This window comes from Sturnira hondurensis, unplaced genomic scaffold (genome assembly GCF_014824575.4).
Source record: "Sturnira hondurensis isolate 20B ecotype Veracruz unplaced genomic scaffold, ASM1482457v3 Scaffold0021795, whole genome shotgun sequence".
Classification (NCBI taxonomy): domain Eukaryota; kingdom Metazoa; phylum Chordata; class Mammalia; order Chiroptera; family Phyllostomidae; genus Sturnira; species Sturnira hondurensis.
The window spans coordinates 509,828-533,241 of NW_028094426.1; the positions used below are offsets into that span (position 1 = coordinate 509,828).

The 23,414-nt window shown below is 35.8% G+C and overlaps 1 protein-coding gene across 2 annotated transcripts in view; it reads right to left on the bottom strand.

Annotated features, from left to right (window-relative positions):
• Window positions 1-23,414, bottom strand: part of CCDC91 (coiled-coil domain containing 91) — a 290,267-nt gene that overhangs the window by 128,024 nt on the left and 138,829 nt on the right. For both annotated transcript variants that reach the window (XM_037034001.1, XM_037034002.1), the window contains one exon: window positions 15,558-15,635. In XM_037034001.1, coding sequence (XP_036889896.1) covers window positions 15,558-15,635 — 78 coding nt within the window. The remainder of the gene's footprint in view (window positions 1-15,557; window positions 15,636-23,414) is intronic.

Here is a 23,414-nt window from a genome sequence, read left to right on the forward strand (position 1 = left end):
GGCTACATGAATATCCTACTAAACATCAAGATAGGATGAACCTTATATTTGTGTTTTTGACTACATGGACTAAATCACACTGTATATGGAATATTCCTCAAATGGAATTCCTTTCTCATTGCTATAAAGCAATTTGAAAGTCAACTGATTACAAATTGGAGATATGACAAATTTCAGTAACTTATCTCTCATTTGGAAAAGATAGAGCCTGGGAAGTTAGAGGGAACTAATACCCAGATAGCAATGCGAGCAAAATCTAATTTTTACTATGTGTACCTGCATGTCTTTTTAATTACATAGTGCATACATATTACCTTGTCAAAAATAAGTTATTTCAAAAATACTAGGGAAAATCATTCTATTCTCTAATAATTTATCTTTGGTATAAAGTATATATTCTCATATAACAAGATTCCCCAAAGCTGATTAACTAGACCTTAAGGCTAAAATCAAAACCAGCCTTCTATTTGGATGTGGGGTTGTATACTAATTAGAAATGTGACAGACATCTTAAAATGTCATTCTCCCAAATGTCACTGGTTCTTACATCTCTGCTTTCCTTCCACAAAGTCTGTGTTTTACAGTTGAGAGAAAGGTATAAACATTCCTCTCTTATATCCTCTCAAACAGGCAAGTTTTTTGTAATATATATCTTCAATTTGGAATTAGAAAATTAAATGAGTGGGAGAAAAATTTTAGCAGTTTATCTTTTCTGCCTTTAGAACTATGGTACACATCCTTTCAATAACTGGAATATTGGTGGCCAATAAAAAATGAATAAAAATAAGTGTGTAACACACATTCCATTTTTTTCCTACAGTCTAACTATAGTCTAATGCTTTTCAGGCAATATCTAAAACTGCAAATGCCTAAATCCAGATAGACCTTGATGACAATTCAGTTCACTGGAATAATGAAAGATTAAGATCCACAAAAGTGATCTATTATATTAACTGGAAGAGTTACAAAAATTATATTCTTTACAGATACTACTATGTAATCACTCTTCAAGCATTATTACTAGAAGTAAAAACCTGCTTAATAAGCTCAGATAAAGGAAGATTTGGAAAAACATTCAACCCCATCAGAACAGGTCAAGCCTTGTTCAGGTCAATTTGGAGAGACAATATTATTATGAAGGAAAGAGACAAAGGAATAGCCTAAATTTTTATGATAAAAGAAGAAATTTATAATAATTAATAATGGTATCTAGGTGGGACAGGATGCCTATTTACAAAATTTCCAAGTCTGATCAACATTAGTCACAGTATTAACTTGATGTTAATTAATATAGAAAAGGACTCAGAGCCCTGGCTAGTGTGGCTCAACTGGCTGGAGCGTCATCTGGTAAGTGGTAAGGACGTGAGTTTGATTCCTGTCAGGGCAAGCACCTAGGCTGTGGGTTTGATCCCCAGCCCGGGCACATACAACCAATCCATGTGTCCCTCTTGCATTGATGTTTCTCTCTAAAAGCAAATTTTTAAAACATTCCCTGGGTGATGACTAAAAAAGAAAGAAAGAACCCATGACATTCAAGACCATTTCACAAATAAGGCAAAAATAATGGAAAGGCAGGTCTTATATGTCTTAAGAAACCGCTAACTAAATAAACCTTAATCATTTAACATTTTTCATCATTGAAGTTATTTTTCAAGGTCTGTTTTGAAGCCGAAATTTAAAATTTATATATTCAATACTGAATAAAGACTTCCCCCTCATTCCTTTAACTATCCGGCTGATGATCCAGTCACACTGTAAAGGCAAGTCTTAAATCTATATTAGAACAAGTTTTCTTGCAAGGTTTCCAATGCCTTTTGGTTTTGGCCCTGCTAGAAAAACCACAAGAATAGCCTTGCATGCAAAATTCTGGCTTAGCCCAGGAAACTCAGAGCACACGAGAACTATTCCCAACTACCCAACCTTTCTCTCAGTCTTCTGCTGAGGTTAAGTTTGGTGGGAGGGATAAGAATGGACAAGCCAAGTCAGTCTTTCCAAACCAATCACTAGTATCTAGGATGGTGTTAGGCCAAACTCTACTGGCAACAGCAAACATCTTTATTTGTCCAGGAAAAATCTGATCATGCGATAAAAGCTGGAATTTATGAGAATCCTTGTTCAATCAAATCACTAAAACTATAAATTTATTTCAGACTTTTAGACAAACTAAATACTGGTATTTGAACAAGATATATGTCAGCTGTCACATATCTTAACATTCACTGCTCCCCTCTTTGCACAAAAAGTTAGCAATCTCCAATCATAAGAAAATACCAAAAGAAGAGAAAACAACATGGTCTTCCCCTCCTCAGAGCGGAGGTTCAGACAACACAAGTAACTCTACACCCTGGGAAAAACTGGTTTCCTAAATGCAATACACTCTCCCTTATAAAACAGCACAAACAATGCAAGAGTTCAAATAAAACCCCAGCAAGTGGGTGCTTTTGAGAAATGGAATACAGCAGACACTTGATACTCCAAGCTGGCATTTAACACATGGTACACTGATAAAATTCAAAGCAAGCCTTACCAAAGGTATTTAAGACATACCTAACCTTTACAGAGAACGCACAGAGGATTGTCACACTCAATAAAATAAATGTTGGGAAATGAACATATCAACAATTTAATCAAGATAATTGCAGAACATAACTTAAGGTTATGTAGCAATTTTGCAGCATTTTTACCATAAGTAGCAGAAAATTTTTATGCCTAAAACTCAAGTATCACTGATTAAGTGTTCTGATATTCAAACAAAACAAAAAGAGAAAATATTTGTATCAAAAATTCTCATCATAAAAGGTTCTAAGACTTGAGAAAAAATCCCCCCATTCTTTCCTTCCTCATTAAAACAGTCAAGTATTTATAAGCACTACTCACGTGACTAGTACTCGCTGGATTTTGCCATCTAGGTTTCAACACACAGAATTAAAACTCATCAATTTGTCAAGCTTCAGAAACAAAGGATATACAAGAAAAATTGTTGTGCATGTCTCTATGTCTATTTTAGTGTAGATGTCTTGAAATGCACAGATAGCTGTACAGAAGGATGCCTTTTGTAAATATACTGCACTTGGTCAAAAGAATGCACACAAAGGGTAAGGAAAGAAAGCTTTCACAGTTTAAGAAGAAGGTATACAACTTAAATCATCATAGCTATAAATTCTTTTATGTTTGCATATTAATATTAAACTAAACTCCATTTTCTTTTTTGCCTTTTTCAGACTATTTTTCTAATCACTATTTTTCTTAATCTGTGAAATGTCAAAATTCAACAATGTTTCCATACTTCTCCTGTGATTTGAAAAACATCTGAATCCCCTAAGTTTAAACAACAAAAACTTATGGGCCTTGGCCTTAGAGAAGATTTTAATATTTGACCCCAAAGGCAAGAGAAGTAGGAAAATAGGATTTAGTAGGGTTGCAACAAACTAAAAAGCTCTGTGCAGCAAACAAAACAGACAAGAAAGAGGCAACCAAGAGAAAGGGAGAAGATACAGCAAACAGCTCTGAAAAGGGGTTAACATCCAAAATATGTGATGAACTCATACAACTCAACAACATACAATCCAATTTTAAAAATGGGCACAGGACCTGAACAGACACTTCTCCCAAGCAGACACACAAATGGCCCATAGATATACATGAAAAGATGCTCAACTTCACTACCTATTAGAGAAATGCAAATCAAAACTGCAATGAGATACCACCTCAGACCTATTACAATGGCTATTATCCACAAGACAAATAATAACAAGTGTTGGAAGGGTTGTGGAAAAAAGGGAACCTTCATTTACAGCTGGTGGGCATGTATATGGTATGGCCACTATGAAAAACAGTATGGAAGTTCCTCAAAAAATTATTAATAGACCTACAATATGGCCCAGCAATGTTTCTTCTAGGTATACCTGAAAAATCTGAACACATTTATTCACAAAGATATATGCACACCTATGTTCATTACAGTGTTATTCATGATGGCCAAGACAAAACAAAAAACAAACAAGCAAAAAAAATAATAAACCCACCAAAGCGTCTTTTGAAAGAATATGTGCTACATATGATATATACAATGAAATTACTACTGAGCCATAAGATAAAATACTGCTATTTGTGACAATGGATGAACCTTGAGAATATCATGCTGAGCAAAAGGAGTCAGTCAGAAAAAAGCTAAGACCCATATGATCTCACTCATATGTGGGACAAACAACTGAAATTCACAGACAGAAAACAGTATGGTGGTTATCAGAGGGAAGGGAGTGAGGAGGTAGAATAGAGAAAAGGGGACCAAATATATGTCAACAAAATACAATCTGGCCTTGGGTGGTAGGCACATAATGCAGTATACATACACAGCATGGATCACAGAAATTACACTTGGAGCCTATACAATCTTATTAACCAATGTCAGCCTAATAAATTTAATTTAAAAAAACCCACAGTGTAATTGAATTTAAAAAATAAACAAGTTGAGCCAGAACCAAGAAGATCATTTGCAAATGTAACTTCAGGATAAAATTAAAAACTATGTATAGAAGAATTTGAAAAGGGGAAAGCTCTTTTCCTAACTTATCTTCCTTAAAGTAAACACCACATTAAAAAAAAAAGAAAAGGGAGGAGCTTGTTATCATGGCCTTGATCAAAATAAGTCTATATACAGTAGCAGAACAAAAATGTTAACCAAAATATAACTTTATATCTTATTTGTGCCAAATTGGATTTTTTAATGAACTAGGCAAAAAGTAAGATAAAATAAAAACAGTCATTGAACTTATAATATCTTGAGCACTTTCCACTCACTGAACTGCACCATACTGAGTCAACTAGTACTTCCTTTGGAAAATTCTCCCCCAAAATTATTAGGATAAAAAGAAAGTCATTTTAAGAATGTGTCCACAACTAAAATGGCTTTACCTCAAGCACTTTTACATGCTGTATTAATCCAACAGATGTGTATAGACATAATTCTAAAAAGATGAGAAGCATTATGTAATATATCTATTTATATGATATGATATATTAAATCTATTTTAGCAAATATGTCTGTATTTTCCCATCTATGACTTAGTTTGATAGTCCCTCTGTGCTAATTTGCCAATCCCCACTCTGAAGAAACTTTTTCTTACTATGATCACTTCTCTCATATTAAGGAAAGCAATAAGGTATAAAAAAGAAAAATCTTGATGCGTGATAAAATCCGTTTCCCTAGTTATAGTTGAAACTCTTGACTTTTTTAATTTTCAAAAACAAAAAGCAGTCTACCCTATAGTTATTTAGGTTCTGTTAGAGTATCTCTTATTTTTCTTGCACAAAAAATTATCGCAGTGATTTCAATGGGACACGTGTGCACATGTGCATGCATCCACCTACGTGCACACACACACACAACCTTGACATATGTGGTTTAGATGATACCAATGGGAAAATATGACAACAGGCTGAAATAGATAGAATACAATCAATATTTATATACGAGTGGAAGTTATGTTTAACGCCCCTTAAGAGTAACAAAATGACTTCTAGAACTTCACAGAAAATACAACCTACTGCACCTACATCAACTGAGACAGCATTTTCAGAGAAGCTATCTGGCTTGGCAGATGCATCTTTTAAATACAACACAAGTAATATCTTATATGCTGCAAGAGATGAGAACCAAAGGATTAAGATATCCTTATCCATGGATAAGGGTACAAAAACCGTTGAGGGCATCTTAAACAAACTAGCATCCCACTAATACAAGTAGTTATTATCTTTAAAAAATCTCACATCATGGATAGTAATGTTCAATAGAGAAAACTACAGACATAAAGAACTATGAAGTCTGGGCCAGTGTATGTACTGAAGAAAAACAATTTCAAGAAAAAAAAATGCCCAATTACACAAGTAAAGGAAAATTATTATGTTACTTGGAGTAAACAATTTTAGATGTGGTGTGCTCCTCTGGAAAGCCTTCCAAGATCTACACTTACTTTACTGTTGTTAATTCTCAGGATAAATGACTTAAAAAATCATGACATGACAGAAAAAAATTAACGAAATGAAGTAAACATTATAGGGAAAGTGGCATCCGTAGCGCATTAGGTTAGTTTTAGCTTTGTTTTCTTCCGTACTTTAACAGGATTTCACATGTCTTTTTCATCAGTCTGGAGTGAGCTAGTTATTTTCTAAAAGAAAAAAAAAGAATTCAGGTTTTTTAAGACCATGACTAGGAAGGGCAGGGCCACAGTTTCTTTCACTTAAGTGGACAGTTCCAAAGACTGAAACAAGAATCCACATTGTGTGATTTTGAGATAATGACAAGATGTTGAAATTGCTATGCTAGAAAATTGTATGTTAAGTATAAAAATAATAACTATAATAGCTAATACTCATTAACAGCATTATTCTCAGCCATGTAGTATTTGTTGTTTCATGGATCCTCAAAACCCTTCTATGAGTAAGTTCTACAGCTTATTCTCTAATTTACATATAAAGAACCTGAAATTCCCATATAAGAAATTGCCCAAGGTCATAAGTACTTTATCCAGATCTGTCTGACTTAAAAATAATCAATCATCTCTTCTAAGAAGTACTGCACAGAGTAAAGGTAATATAAAGTTTTTATATATCATTATTAAATGTAGAAAAAGATTGGATCACTAGCCATCACAGTGATGCAAATTAAAACCACAATGAGATACCACCTTACACCAGTCAGAATGGCCATCATAAACAAATAAACAAACAAGAAATGTTGGCGAGGTGGTGGAGAAAAGGGAACCCTAGTGCACTTGGTGGGAATGCAGACTGGTGCAGCTACTATGGAACACAGTATGGAATTTCTTCAAAAAACTAAAAATGAAATTGCCTTCTGACCCAACAATTCCACTGCTGGGAGTATACCCTAAGGATCCTGAAATATCAATTTGAAAGATACTATGCACCTCAATGTTCAAAGCAGCACAATATAGAATAACCAAGTGCTAGAAGCAGCCTAAGGGCCCACGGGTACATGAATGGATCAAAAAACAGTGGCACATTTACACAATGGAATACTACACAGCAGAAAGAAGGAACTCCTACCCTTCATGACAGCATGGATGGAACTGGACAGCATTAAGTTAAGTGAAATATGCCAGGGGGTAAAAAACAAACACTGTGTGATCTCACCTGTAAGTGGAACTTAGTCAACAAAACAAACAAGCGAGCAAAATAGAACCAGAGACATGGAGAAAAAGAACAAACTGACAGTGACCAGAGGGGAGAAAGAATAGGACAAAGAAGTGCCATCAAGGAACATTATAAAGGACCCATGGACAAAAAACGACTGGCGGGGATTGAGTGTAGGAGGTGGGGGTAGCTGGGGCAGGGGAGAGCTATTGAGGGGGAAGTGAGGACAACTGTAGTTGAGCAATAATAAAAAATAAACGTAGAAAAAGATAAAAATAAATACATAATAATAGTTAAAATTTTTTGGCATTTACAGTTGTTCCAATATAAATTGGGTTGCAGATTTTTTTAACCTAGTTCCTGCAGTAGATGATTTGAAGTAGTATGAATAAGGAGTTACTAAAAGTACTAAATTCCAGTTTGATGAGGTTGGCTAATCCCTTAAATACAGGATTAGTTCAAGGTAAATCAGAATTTTTAATTCTTTGTGAAAAGTTTTATCATAGTTTATTTCTATTTTTAAATCAGGAAATGCTGATCACATTATTTGGGAGCTTTAAAAAGTACTATTTCACTTCAGTGGTGTTAGGTACACAAGATATGGTAACAAAAATATACTAGAAGTTTAAGATTTTCTTTTAAATCTGGTTGCCAGTGTAAAGAATTTGATGGTCATTTAGGTTAATGTGGTATAAATTAATATCTGAATCCATGATAACTTGCTGAAATAAAGACCCAAAACATTTTCTACCATTGTAAAGAGGTACAATATGAGAGCTTACTCATGCAACAGAACAGTTGCACTTTTTAAAAAACTGAAGTACTAAATAAAGCATGCAACAACATGGATGAATATTGAAAACATTTGCTAAGTGCAAGAAGCCAGTCACAAAGACCACAAATAATGATTCTATTTATAATGAAACGTCCAGAAGATGCAAATCCACAGTGACACAATGGGGATTAGTGGTTACAAGGGTTATAAGTGGTTACAAGTGGTTACTAGGAGGCAGAGAGTGCTTGGAAGAGTGAAGAGCGATTGCTGCTCTTAGGTAAAAAGTTTCACCTAGGAGTGATGAAAATGCTCTAAAATTAGATTGTGATTATGGTTGTACAACTATGCAAATATGTTGTACTAAAAACTACTGCATTAAAAACTTTAAATAGGTGAATTTTATAGTATGTGAATTATATCTCAATAAAGCTATTCAAAATCATAAAATATTAAAATAAAATAGTATCATCAGCCCTCTCTAAATCAAAATACATGACTAATAAACTTCAAACTTCCCTCTGTAGTAATCATTACTGGATTATTACTTCGGGTTCTTGGGAGTCACAATGACAAATGAATAAAAGCCTATTGTATTATATTTAGACTGACTACAGTTTCTGAAATATGTATGGAAAAATTAAAACTAGCTCCACATGGTTTTAATAGTTTAAATGTCCTGCAATCAAACTGTTTAATAAAGAAATCCCTAAGCCTTATCATAAGATGAAATGTAGAAACAGTAAACAAATTTGGAGTTATAAAAAATAGTAAGTCACACCACCAGTGGTATTGCCATTTTACTAGTTCAAGTTAAATGTAGAAGCCTCGCTCCCTTCCCCCGCCTTATGTCCTTTATTCTCCTTTGTTTACAATATAATTTTTAAAAAATTTTCCTTCACATACATCAAGAACTACATCAGGCATTGCTATAATGTGTTATTTAACAGTGCACATAATTTAGAAACTTAAGAAAACAAACTCTATTGCCTTAGCCATAGACTAAATATACAGACAGAATATACACAGACAAAAATATAGCCATATTTTTATCTTTTTTTTTTCTCTAATGTTCTAGAATTCTTTCCTTTAGTGTAGATAACTTCCTTAGCCATTGTTCTAGGGCAGGTTTGCAGGACAAATTTTCTTAGTTTTCCCTCCTCTGAGAACATATTATTTTCTCCCTTCAACTCCAGAAGTGTATTTTCGCTGGATGCAGAAATCTGGTTTCATTCAGCCTTTGTTCCATCTCCTTTTGCCCTCCATGCTTTCTGATGAAATATCCAGTATCATTCTTTTTTTTTTAAATTGATTTTACAAAGAGAGAGGAAGGGGGAGAAAGAGAGAGAGAGAGAGAGACATTGATTTGTTGTTCCACTGATTTATGCATTCATTGGTTGATTCTTGTGTGTGCCCTGACTGGAGCTCGAACCTGCAACCTTGGCATATAAGGATGATGCTCTCATCAACTGAACTACCTAGCCAGGGATGCTCCAGTGTCATTCTGTTTATCTCCTGTAAGTAAAATATCTTCTTTCTTTGTCTACTTTCAAGATTTTTTCTGTTTTTAATTTTCAGAAATTTGACTATGATATGTGTATTAGTCACGATCTCTAAAAAAAAATAGGACCAATAAAATGGACAGATAGATTGGTATTTTAAGGAACTGGTTGCTATGGAGGTTAGCAAATTCAGTACATGAAGCGTAGGCTGCCAGACAGAAGACCCAAGGAAAAGTCTAAAGGCTATCAGCCAGCAAAACACCTTCTTGCTCAGAGTAAGTCAGTCTTTGTTCTATTAAGACCTTTAATGATTAGATAAGGCCCACCCAATCACGGTGGGCAATCCACTTTACCCAGCCTATGGATTTAAATGTTCATCTTATCCAAAATATTCCCTCACAAAAACAACCACAATGACAGCTGACCAAATATCTGGGCACCATGGCCCAGCCTGGTTGACACACAAGTTAACCATCACAAAAGTCTTGGAGAGGAATATTTTGGGATTTTTGTTTGTTTATCTTGTCTAGAGTTCACTCCGCTGCCTGAGGATGTACTTTCATTTCCTCTGACAAATTAGGAAAATTTTCAGCCATTATTTCTTTGAATATTTTTTCAATTCAACTCTCTTTTTTCTTTCAAGGACTCTGACGACATGAATTTTAGATCTCAAAGATCTTTAAATCCCTGTTCATTTGTGTTCAGTCCATTTTCTCTCCATCATTCAAACTTAATGTTCTCTGTTACTCTATGTTCAGATTCACTGATTCTTTCCAATGTTTCCCTATTATGCTTTTGAGTTCGTACTCTATTTACTTTGGTTATTGTATTTTTTAGTTCTAAAAATGTCCATTTGGTTCTTCTTTCAATAATCTATTACTCTGCTGAAATTTCCTATTTGCTGAAATTTTCTACTTTTTCAATTGTCTTTAGCATATTCATTATTGCTCATTAAATCACTGTTATGATAGACGCCAGCAAGGTGCAGATGGACTGTGGGAGTGGGGGATGGTGGTGGACAGGGGGAGCAGGGCAGTGGGGAGCAATAGGGGAAATTGGAACAACTGTAATAGAACGACAACAATTTTTTTAAAAAATCCTTGGGCAAGAATTCCAACATTGTTGTCAACTCAGTGTTGGCTTCTGCTTATTGTCTTGTTTTACTCACAATGAGATTTTTTTGGTTCTTGGTAAGGTTAGTAATTTTCAAATGAAACCTGCATATTTTAAATTGTGTGTTAGCAGATTTCCTCTAATATGATACTACTTCAGCAGGGATAGAGGAAAATGTCAGGAGAAGTCCAGGCCCCTGACTCATTCTCTACCGACAGGGCAAGAAGAACAAAGACCTCCTCACTATTGATGGACATGGTTGGGAGTTCAACTGTCCCATTAGAACTTCGCTGGTATCACTCTGGCTAGGAGCAGTAAGGGTGCTGCCTTATTATGTCCCAAATGACCTCCACTGACACTATGGGGTGAGGGGTGACCTTATCACAACTGAGCCTGACTCTCTATTAAATATTCATTCACACAGAGCCAATGGGGAAAGAGAATAGTGTCTCATTACCATCGGGGTGGGTGGAAGTTTACCTTTCCCACATGGCTTACCCTGACTCACAAGTGGGAGGGATCTTACTGCCCAGTGGGACCCAAAGTCCTGGTTCCCAGTCACCCTTCTTGGACACTTCCCTTCTGGGGTTAGAGAACCCCTAAAGGAAACCCAGTCATGGCCTGGGGCGGGTGGAAGTCTAGGTTCTCCAACTGGCTCTTGTTGGCAGGGCTGGGGGTGGGGCCTCAGTTTATGCTGCGATGTTTGGCGGGATGAAAATAGTCATTATCTAATAATTTTCTGCCTTTTTGAGACGGAGGTGTTTCTTGTCTATTGGGTAGAGATAACAGGCTTTCCCTGGGGTTTGTTGTTTGTGCCCATTTCTGTGTTGGGTTTTTCTCTTCTCCAGCACCTGGTCCAGAGCAAATGAAGTAACACAGACAAAGAGACAAACAAACAAACAAACAAACAAAAAACAGGGGACCTGGTGTCATGTAGTTACTTGGATCCCAAGATCCTGAGCCAGTCTCACTTTATTAGTCAAAGTGTCAAGATCTTATGTCTGTTTTATACATTAATGCTAAATGCTCAGGGTTTATTTTTAGCTGTATTTAGTAGGAAGAATAGGAAAAATGTCTATTTCATATGTCTGGAAGCAGAGGTTGATGCAAAAATAGTGTATCTTTGTATTTTTTTTCCTTAGTTGGTATGTTTTTACATACCAACTAAGAATATTTCATTTTCTAATGAAATATTTTCTTCAAACTCATCGATAATCTTTCAACTCAACTTGGAAGGGATAAAAAGACTAATCACATCTAGTCCAGGATATGTCAGATCCCTGGGAGCCAAGAATGGTGGTTGGAGGATAACAGACTTCTCTAGTTCAGTTGCCTATTTGAGTAAACACCTGCACAGGTAGGAGAGGTAACAGTGTAAATCCCTGAAAACCAAAGTATCAGGAAAGATACGGTTTCAGGTTCCTTACTTCTCGTGCACATATATGCACTTCTGGTATATACATGTACACTGGTGTCTACAGACCAAGGACTCATCTGTTTTGTTCAGGGCTACATCTATAATAGTCTCTGCCATAAAAATAATGGCAATGGTGTTTCTTGAATTAAAGAATACAACGCAAAAGGAATATTCACACTGAAGCTATTCTCAGAGCAATGGTTGTTAGAAGGGGTATTTTGGTTTGTTTTTGAGTTACCTAATGATTAATGAATCATCCATCAAAATGTTTAAATATTTTAACAAAACAAAGCTTTAAAATACATTAATAAAAATTAAGTGGCTATCTTAAAAAAGAAGCATAATAAAACAATCAAATGAACTTCCCATGTTTGAATTTAGCAAGAGAAAAGATGAAGAAAACCTTTTTTTCTTATTCCATAGTGGGACATAATTAACACTCTTATTATACACATCTAATCTACCAGGAAAATACTGCCCATTTTTCCTGCCTGATTTACTTTCATTATTTTTTCCATACTACTATGAAGTTGGTGCTCAGTATGTTTTAGATCACCTGGATTATAAAATTGCACGTGATAATGAACAGATTAGATATTATTCCCCCTGAGAGTACTGTAATGTTATTATACCAAATGTTAAGTTCATCACTAAATCAGTATCTAAAGCTATATAAAACGTATTTACACCAAAGTTCCCTGCTGCCGATGAATTTATGTATTTTTCATGTTAACTGGCTTTAAGTTACTACAATGAATAAAATATAACTTTGTATGCTATCTGGTTCAATTCCTAATCCTTTTCAGTAAATCATGATACCTATTGCTTGATAGTTTTCAATCCTTTTTTAAAAAATTATTGACAAGTAATGATACTAGACAAAAAGGAGGTAAAATAAGTAGCTCACAACCTACACCAGTCAGAATGGCTATCATAAACAAAGAAACAAACAACAAGTGCTGGAGAGGTTGTGGGGAAAAGGGGACCCTAGTTCACTGTTGGTGGGATTGCAGACTGGTACAACCACTACAGAAAACAGTATGGAACTTTCTAAGAAAACTAAAAATGAACGTGCCTTTTGACCCAGCAATTCCACTATTAGGAGTATATCCTAAGAACCCTGAAACACCAATCCAAAAGAACCTATGCACCCCGATGTTCATAGCAGCACAATTCACAATAGCCAAGAGTTGGAAGCAACCTAGATGCCCATCAGTAAATGAATGGATCAAAAAGCTATGGTACATTTACACAATGGAATTCTGTGCTGCAGAAAGGGAGAAGGAGCTCCTACCCTTTGCAACATCATGGATGGAACTGGAAAGCATTATGCTGAGCGAAATAAGCCAGGCGGTGAAAGACAAATACCATATGATATCACCATTAACAGGAATCTAAACAACAAAACAAACAAGCAAGCAAAACATGACCAATGACACTCAAATACGGAACAGGCTGACAGGGTGCAAAGGGGAGAGGGGAGAGAATCATAGGGGAAAAGGGGAAGGACTCACAAGAACAAGCAGAAAGGACACATGGACAATAACTAAGGTGGGGGGCGGAAATGGGAGGGAGGTGAGGAGCACTGCGGGGGGCAGGGCTGGGAATATAAGACAGAAAACTGTACTTGAATAAAAATTAAATAAAAATAAAAATTAACATTAAAAAAAGTAGCTCACAACCAAATTTCCTCAAAATACAATTGCAAAATATATTTACAAATTTTTCACATAGGATTTTAACCACATTAGTTGGCAGTGTTGAAAGTAATATACAATAAACATGTTTTCAGCAAAGGAAATTGTATAAATCTAGAACCAAAAAAGGATTTAATATATTAAATACTGAGCTGTTCAGAAATATATATAAGTATACACAATGCAAATACTTTTAAAACACTTAATTTAAAGGTCATAAATAAAAAGTAAAAAATAAAATTCATCCAAGAATATATCACTTACTATTCCAAGAGAATTATATAAATTCCAGTATTTTAATTCTACCTACCATTACCCTTAGGGAAAAAAAGATGGTTCAAAATAGATCCTATACTTTTCTCCAACTCAATAACTAAAGCTGGTTTATATTAGCAGAACTAAAAATTCACAACATTATAGAAAGAGCCAATAATCACAGCTGTAAAAACCAGACATTTTTTGAATGACCTTCCCAACAACTGCACCAGTTTCCATATGGGGCCAAGTTGCAAAAATAACCTTTCATGTCCCAGGACCTATCTACCAGATCATTTTTTGGAAAGGGGAAAAGTTTTTCATTTAAAGTAATTTTGGATGTGCTTCTTCATGTACTTTTATCCAAATGACCTGCTACAGGAATCTTTTCCACATTAAATTATCACTAACTAAAATGACATTAACTTCTATCAAGCCTAGGGATAAAGATTAGTTGACAAAATATTTATATATTCCACATGAAGTAAAAGGATTTTTAAGAAACATTTATTTTAGTGTAATAGTGAACAATCAAAACCCAACTAAATTCCTATACAGGTAAAGCAATTATGGTATGTATGTACTATGGAATACTATAGAATAGTGACAAAAATAAAATAAGTGTATATAAACTGACATTAAAATATCTCTAAGTCAAAGAAGAGATTGAGTAGAAAAACATTTTTGTACAAACAGATCCAAATCACATAGTACGATGTGGAGATGTCTATATCTATATCTATATCTATATCTATATCTATATCTATATCTATATCTATAGCTACAGAGAAAGAGAGAGAGAAAACTTTTAGAAAATGCACATCAAATACCTAACAGTGGGTACCTCTGGGAAAATTGTTTTATTTCAACAAGAATGTATGCTTCTTGTGAAAAAAAATCTAACATGAAATGCTAGGAAAAATTTTATTATTAAACACTAAATTTGCTTTAAATGATTAAGCTTTGCCCTAGCTGCTATGGGTCTGTGGCTTGAGCACCAGCCTGAGAACCAAAGGGTTGCTGGTTTGATTCCCAATCAGGTCACGTTGGATTTAATGTGACCTGGGTTGCAGGCCAGGTCCCCAGTAGGAGGCACACAAGAGGCAACCACACACTGATGTTTTCCTCCCTCTCTCCCTCCCTTCCCCTCTGTCTAAAAAAAATAAATAAAATCTTTAAAATAAATAAATAAATGATTAAGCTTTTACAGGCATAGAATCGAAAGAACAGTACTGCATACTACTCATGTTGACATTTATCACAATTTCTGCCATTACTTAAATAAATATACTGAAATCTACTTAAAATATTTAAGAATAAAAGTATAACAACGTCTTTCAGATTTATAGCATATCTTTCTTTTTCTGTGAGAAGTGGAGCCATAATATAATCCAGAAAATAGTTCTATAGTATTTTGTTTTTGAATCTTCAGCTGCCAATCTTATTCTCAAATATTCTATCTATGCCTTCTCAAATGCACAGCAACATCTAGCATTACTAAGCAGGCTTTTAATGACCACTATAGATCAACTGAAAGGAATTCTTTACCAAAATAAGACTACACTAGAATTCCACAATTTGTGTATGTTTGCTTATGCCTATGTTAAAATTTTTGTTTATCAAAGTTTAAAAAACTCTCAATCCTCTACCTTATATTCATCCACAATAATGCTGAGGGCTTCGTGACCAGCTTTCCTCATGTCTTCCAATTCTTGCTTGTGTTTTTCCTGGAAAAAAAAAAAGAAACTAAATAATGATTTGTTCTTTCATTTACAAAATAATAAAACTACTGACTTTTGTAGACATTAATAAGTGTGTGGTTTGTGAAACATCAGTGATGCAACTGAAGAGTGAAAAGCTATTCTTTAAAAAAAAAGTTCGGTTTAAAAGCATTAGGGAGGGCTGGGGCAATTAAAAATGAAAGAGATAACTGAAAACGAAAAACTGTCAGCTGAGAGGCGAGATCATGTCAGGCAATGGTGGTGTCCCTTTGAGCGTGTGGCAATTCTGGCCCTGGATCAAGAGGCAGAAGGCCTTGTATTACTTGAACAAACTTTCATCTTTAAACTTTTTTATTGCTTCTCCAGTACTACATATGTGGACCCCAAGAAGAATGATTCACTGGATGTGAACCATGAGAAGGAATTTATCTCCTGAGATAGACTGATCCCTGGAGGACCCAATTTTATGAACCATAATAGTTTAGCAGCCATTTGCTGACAGGGGCTCCTCCCACATTCTGTACGCCTAGAAGAACCTTAGGCTGAACTGTGGGCTTCCTGCACTGCTTGTGTATGTGAATTGTGAAGAGCAGGACCAATAAAATGGCATTGGTCTGATCAAAATAGAACAAAGTACATAAAGCAAAGCGAGGTCACTCATGTCAACCAAGATGGCTGCCAGTCAGCCATGACACTTTGGTTCAAGAGTGAAACCACTTAGGTCAGAGCAGACACATTTGGGAAGAAGACATGACTAAGACATCTGCACATGTGATCAGAAAAGCCATGTCTGCATAGCAGGACCACCCACAGACAGGCTCCTTGGGAAATTCCCCACTTTCCATCAGGGGTGCCAAGACACTTATCAAAAAGACCCAGAAGGGTGGAGTACACCATTTTCAAGATATAACTGAGGCAGGCTCCAGACCACTGCAGAGACAGCCGAGTTGCACACACCACAGTGCTGCTCCACGCCACACTGATCTCCCTTGGCATCGCCTTCTGGCAGCTCTGCCCTGCTGCTGGACTGAGGACTTTGTCTCTGCCCTGCTGCTTATGTGGCTCCAGAAAACTTTCCTTGCAAGACACTGACCACTCCCTTGACCACCGTGCTGTCTCCTGGACCTGCAGCCTGAGTCTCTGGGACTTGGGTTCATTATCCCCCACTGATTGCTCTGTGTGTATGCTGCAATTCTCTTAGATTGTTAGAGTGTGAGTAGGGTATTAACATACGTTGATGTTCACTTTGAGTGAACCTGCACTTAATAAAAGCTGAGTAAATAGCATAGTTGCTGTGTGTGACTCTTGTCTCTTCCTTGGTGCCGGGCTGCTCAGCAGCCCACTAGCTGAGCGGTTGCCTGGCTGACTTACAGGAAAGACTGTACCACGAACGTACTCTCTCAACACCAATGCAGGGAAACCCTGGTTCCATCTCTCTACCAAAGGACTGAGAACTACCCCAGCCAGTCAGAACCACACAATTTGGATACCTAATTTACGTAAAACAGACCTATTTGGAAACTTGGATGGGAACTCTAGCTACAAAAGGCAGCCCTGTCCTGACTAGCAACGCTCAGTTGGTTGGGCTTCCTCACACAAAGCAAAGCAAAAGGTCACTGGTTTGATTCCTGGTCAGAGCACATGCCTGGGCTGCTGGTTCAGTTCCTGGTTGGGGCACATTCAGGAAGTAGCCCTTTAGTGTTTCTATCTCTTTTCGATGTTTCTCTCCCTCTCTTCCCTCCCTTACCCTCTCTCTAAAAATAAATAAATAAAATCTTAAAACAGAAAAAAGGCAGCTTCTCCTTTGCCTGGGGATCCTACCTGAATTTTCTACTTGAATCTCTGTGTCTTGGGCTATAGCTCCTTTTGCTAAAATAAATGCTTTTTATTCTTTCTTACAATCTAAAATTAATTTTGGTTTACACATATATACTGACATTTTAATACATAAAGTTTGAGAACCACTGGATTACAGTGATCAACTTCCCATTTTATCTTCCTAGGAAAGAAAAAGGATGGACTCTCTTTGGACAATGTTAACATTCCACGGAGCCCTTTCAATTTTTCAAAACACAAGGCACATACAGCTTTCAATACAACATGATCAGAGGAGACAACAGAAGACACCAAGGAAAAAAAAAAACAGAAAAAAAGGGCCCATCAGTGATTCAGTTATTAGTTACTGAGAACTTTAAAATATGTGTGATAAATGTGTTTGGAAAAAATATTTTAAAATGGATAGGATAGAGACTGTCATTCAGAAAATTGGAATTCCTAAAATAAAAATTCTGTATCTGAGAAATATGTACTGTTAACAACTCAAGAGATTAGATAAATAGTTGATTAAATGGAGCAGAAAGCAAGATTAGGGAACCAAAAGATAGTGGAAGAAAGTATAGACCACAGGAACAAGAGAAAAAATGGAAAATACCAAGAAAACTTTAAAAAGACATGGAACATAGTAAAAATATCAAATAGACATGTCAAAAAATAAAATGTAGTAAGCTGATGATAAAAATATAAAATAAATTTTAATATCATGCATGAATTCAGAATATTACATAACCTACAGATATTTCTAAAAGCAATCAGATATTGTAAAATATTATATCAGTAAAAATGACTTTTTAGATGAAATTAAGAAAGTCCTAGAAAAAAACACAACTTTGGAAAACTGAAACATATGATTAAAAAACTGAATAGTTCTGTATGCATTCAAGAAATTGAAGCTATATTTAAAAAAACAAAAATGCTGACCAAGGAATCTCTAAGCCCACATGTCTTAAGTAAATTTCAATAAACATTTCAGAAAGACACAACAGAAATCTAACACATATTCTTCCAGAGCCTAGGAAAAAAGAGATTACTGCCCTACATATTTTACTAGGGCAGCATATCCCTTATACTAAAATTTACAAAGGTGTCTTTAAAAAATAAAATTAGGAATCATCTCTTTTAAAAATATAAAAACTAAAATATTAGCAAACTGAATCTAGCTGTGTGTCGACAGGGTAATGCACCTCAGCCAACTGGGATTCACTTCAGGAATGGCAAGCTGGTGGGAGCACCATACACCGTTTCAGGGCTGAAGCACAGTAACGGCCCACACAACCCTCCACACATTTCCTTCCTTCCTCTATTTGCTTGCTGGTGTCAATGCCCAGGAGGACAATGAAAGCCACCTGTGGCAAACATCACAGCCTCTGCCAGCCAAGGAGCCTGAATGACTGCAAGGAATGACTGCACCATCACTCCAATAACCTTTGAGAGAGTATTAAACTTTAACTATATTAAAGATAAAAGATAATGTGAATAGTTCTCATTCACATACTGCTATACTTACTTGTTCTTCAACTCCCTTACTTATTATACCTTACTGATGCAACAGGTTCCATTTCATCACATCATCTAATTTCCCTTTCTGCTATGTCCCTAATATATCTTATTGTAGCTAAGCCATTATTTTCCCAAATTGCCTAAAGTTCCAGGGGTGTTCAACCTTTTGGCATCCTTGGGCCCCACTGGTAGAAGAGTTGTCCTGGGCCACATGTTAAATACATTGCAACTTGTAATCACACAATCACACACACACACACACACACACACACACACACACACACACACACCCCTCATAATGGTTTAAGTAAATTTACGATTTTGTGCTGGGCTGCATTCATAGCCATCCTAGGCCACATGCAGCCCACAGGCTGTGGGTTGGACAGCCCTGGACATAAAGAACCACTAGAGAAACTTTTTATAACACTGATTTTTATTGGCATGATTATCAATCTATGGCTCATGGTAGCATTCTTTTTAAAGTCATTTTCCATTTATGTAAAAGCTGTTCTAATAAAAACTACATAATATGCCAGCAAAATTCAACTACCCAGTTATGCAAGCTCATGCATTACTTTATACTAAAAACTAGGAAGCGACTGAGGGCCTCCTAACTCATCACCCTGGAACTCCCACTCAGCTCAGGTTATTTCACAAATGGCATGCAAAGGGTCTCATATAAGGACTTAGGAAAGGGAAAAGCATCAAGCCATGTCCTAAATAATCACATAGCTTTTCTCTTACCTTTCAAGATTAAAAAAAGTAATAGAAATAGGTATTTTGACATTTTGTTTCTATAGTAACCTCTTAGGTAATTCTTGGGACTCACACTCTCTGCCCCAGATATCTCGCCCATTTCCTCCAGGTACTGCTCAGAAGTCATCCCAACAGAGAGACGTTCCTTCACCCACCCTGGATGAAGCAGTACGTGCTCATCGTTTTCTATTAATCATGCTCCCTTGTTATTCACAGCACCTATCACTACTTATTATTTTGTATTCATTGTCCATTGCCTACCCCCCCTGCTACTATAATGACGGAAAGAGAGTGATGGTGCTCTCTAACACTATGGCACTTGGCAAAGCAGACACTAGAGAGATTTCAAAGGTGAACATTAACTTCCCATTTGGGAAGTTGAAAATTTACTTGCCATTGTAATGTTAGCTCAATATATAATGACTGAATAAAGAAGTAAAAATGGACAGCATTTGGAGGCCAAATATATCTGGGAAGAAAGAAATATGTTTCAATCTTCATCAAAGAGACAGTATTTAACATCATAATAAGAATGTTAGAAGTGTATATAAAACCTAGTCTTCAAAAATGAGGCTACTTAATAGGTTCGCATACATGTTTGTTGAGTGAATGAATGTGATTATACTCAATGTTCTCAATGTAATTTATAATTGTCAATATAAATTAACAAATATTTTGGACATATTTATCTATTAAGTGAGGGAGTGAGATTAAGTCATTTCTAAGAAAACTCTTCCAATGTTTCTAGCACTATTCTACGATATAGTATGCTAAAACTTAATTTATTAATCCCCCTTTGCTTACTTCAAAGTTACTGATGGCAATCACATAACCACACTGTAATGCACCAGGCTGCCCAGTTACCCGCCCCCTCAAAAAAAGAGGAATAACCAAAAAATGATACATAGCCTGAAATTTTTATTTCAAAAATATAGAGCCCAAAATTTACAACCTATCTACAAAGTAGTCAAAACCAAGTTTGACCACAATGATAGCTTTCTTTCAAAATGTCAAACCCAAAATCATCACTATAAAGATTCATGAGAATGCCCTCAGCTTAAATAAAACTACAAACTTTTTAAACAAGAAGAGACTTTAAAGGTAAGCTATTCCAGTATATTCATTTTATAAGTCAGAAAACTGAGCCTAGAGAGGTGAAGGAGACGGTTTAGGGTTACTGGGTTCGATAAGGGCAGAGTGAAGCCTGAATCCCATCTCCTGGCAGCCCACCCAGTACTTGGTAAGAAATATCCAAAGACTAAAAACTATTTGAGTAGACTCCTAACTCCTCATCAATAGATTCATTTTCTACATAAAATCCATTAGCACATAGAATCACATGTCATAAGTCATATCTTTCAATGAAAGCAAGACACAAATTGGTCACTCTTGATAAAACTTGAAATAGTCATTCATCAATTCATTACTGCCAACCAGAAATTTTGGTCTGAAAAAATAATATAAAGTAACCTATGTAGCCAGGTCTATTATCCTTATTATGCCTAACATAATTGGTTTTGAAAAATATTTGTTAAACATATATGTAAATAGGAATCATGTGATTAACAAATATAGATCCTTCACACTAAAAGAATGAGAAATTAGCAAAATTTTAAAGTAGGCATCATTAGTATATTGATGACAAAACTCAGTTCAGATACTGGAATCAAGATTCATACACGCACAAGAAATTTTAAAGCCCAAGCTCAAGGCACAAACTGATAAACATTTCTCAATTCACACTATATTATTATCGGCCATTGCTAACAACAGAACTCATACTAATCACCGCTAGTAAGTTAACCCATGCATAGTAACAGGATCCTCTGCAACACAGATGGTTAAAAGCCAACATCTGATTTATGTATTAGGAATGAATCACTACAGTACTTGAAAGAGAAAAAAAGAAAGAAGAAAAGAAGGGAGGGAAGGAACTCCAAACACTAATCAACCATTATATCCCAATTATTTGAATGCAGTTGCTTCTCCCTTTCCAAATTCTTTGGTCAAGACCAGTCTATAATTAGACTGAACATAATTAGCAGAACATAATTAGTTAATATCATCTGATTGAGAAAGGTTTCCAATATAAGCTTCACCACCAATCTCTGAGAAGCCACAAGATCATATTCCTTTCACAACAACTAATCAACTATATTGGCTAAGGCAGCCATAAACATCTCCAGATATTCCAAAAGGAAATTTGCAGGGCAGTAAATCAAAATAAAGATAGATGAATAACATCCACCCAATGCACTGAAAAGTTCTAACCGAGAAATGGTATAAAATCCCCCCATCAAAACCTGAGGATTCCAATGCACTAAAGTGGCCTAATTATAAATGTCAGAGAAGCACAAAGATCAGATTACCCTACACGTACCCTTTGTCAAAACAGAACAGAAACGACAATGCACCACCTCTCCATCACTTATGAAGCCACATTTGACGGCTGCAACAAGTCTAGTTGGTTTCTGAAAGACAGTACCTTTCACTGGCATGACACAGCACTACACGAGAGGAAGTTTTTTCCATTGAATTAATGTTTAATCTCTACCTCCCCGGTCTATGTCATTTCTTAGTCTTCCCATACAATCACTAACAAATAACAACACATGATACAATCCTTCAAAGTCTTCAAGTCAGTTTCACAGACTAATTCGAACATTTAGCCAAATATAAAATGAAAAAAGAAATGACATAAGCATGTAAGAATCAGTCTGAAGGTATAAAGTAATATTACATATCAAAACAAAGCATTTTTGCCACAGAAAACTGTATTTAATACTGAAACAGATACCCTTAAACTTCAGTTGAATACTTCCACCATCTTTCAAAAAATTAATTTTCATCTCTGGCCCCATTCCATTAATGGCTGCCTTAATACACTACATGAATTCATTAGCACACAGACTCCAAATCATCAGCTTTGCTGAATCTTCTCAGTAAAAAACGAGACAACAAAACAAACTCCTTCTGGAAGTTTCCCTAACCAAAACAACAGTGAAGGTATGGAGAAAACTCCATAATTTGTTCACCCAGGCACAGAAGTAATTGATTCTTCTATATACTAACCAACAAAACTCATCAAAGTTCTAAGTTTTGATATGACAAGGTTACATCTGTGTCTAAACTAAAACCTTAAAGGAATCAGTAGTTAACAAATGAGAAATGAATGAGCAGGTCACATGTAATTTATCGCTCTGCAAATGAAAACAACTACAAGTAATATTCATAAGAGAAGATGGTATGTTTACAAAAGTGCCATTATTGTTGTCATGATGATTGTAGTTGGTATCTTCTCTACCAACTACAATCTGTTAAAGAAAAAAAAGCCAAATTCTGCAGAGCCTGAGAATTTGGCCTCTTGTGTAACCCTGACTAAATTCCTGGCTGATTTGTTGATTGAATTGGACCTGCTCCGACTGCCACTTCAATGTCACCTTATTATTTGCTCCAACAGAAAAGGCAGAAACTCCACTCTGTGCCAGATTTAAAATAAATTATTATTTATCTCCAACTTTGTTGAAGTCTTCAAAGGCCAAGTGCCTAGAGAAAGAGATGCTCAAAACTAATTCAAATCAAGCAGGGGAAAAATAAAAGGAAATGAAGGGAAAGGAGAAAGAAGGAGAAAAAAATTTAAGCACAAGAGGGAAGGAAGGAGGAAGGAGAACTGGGGACCAGAGAGGAAAAGAG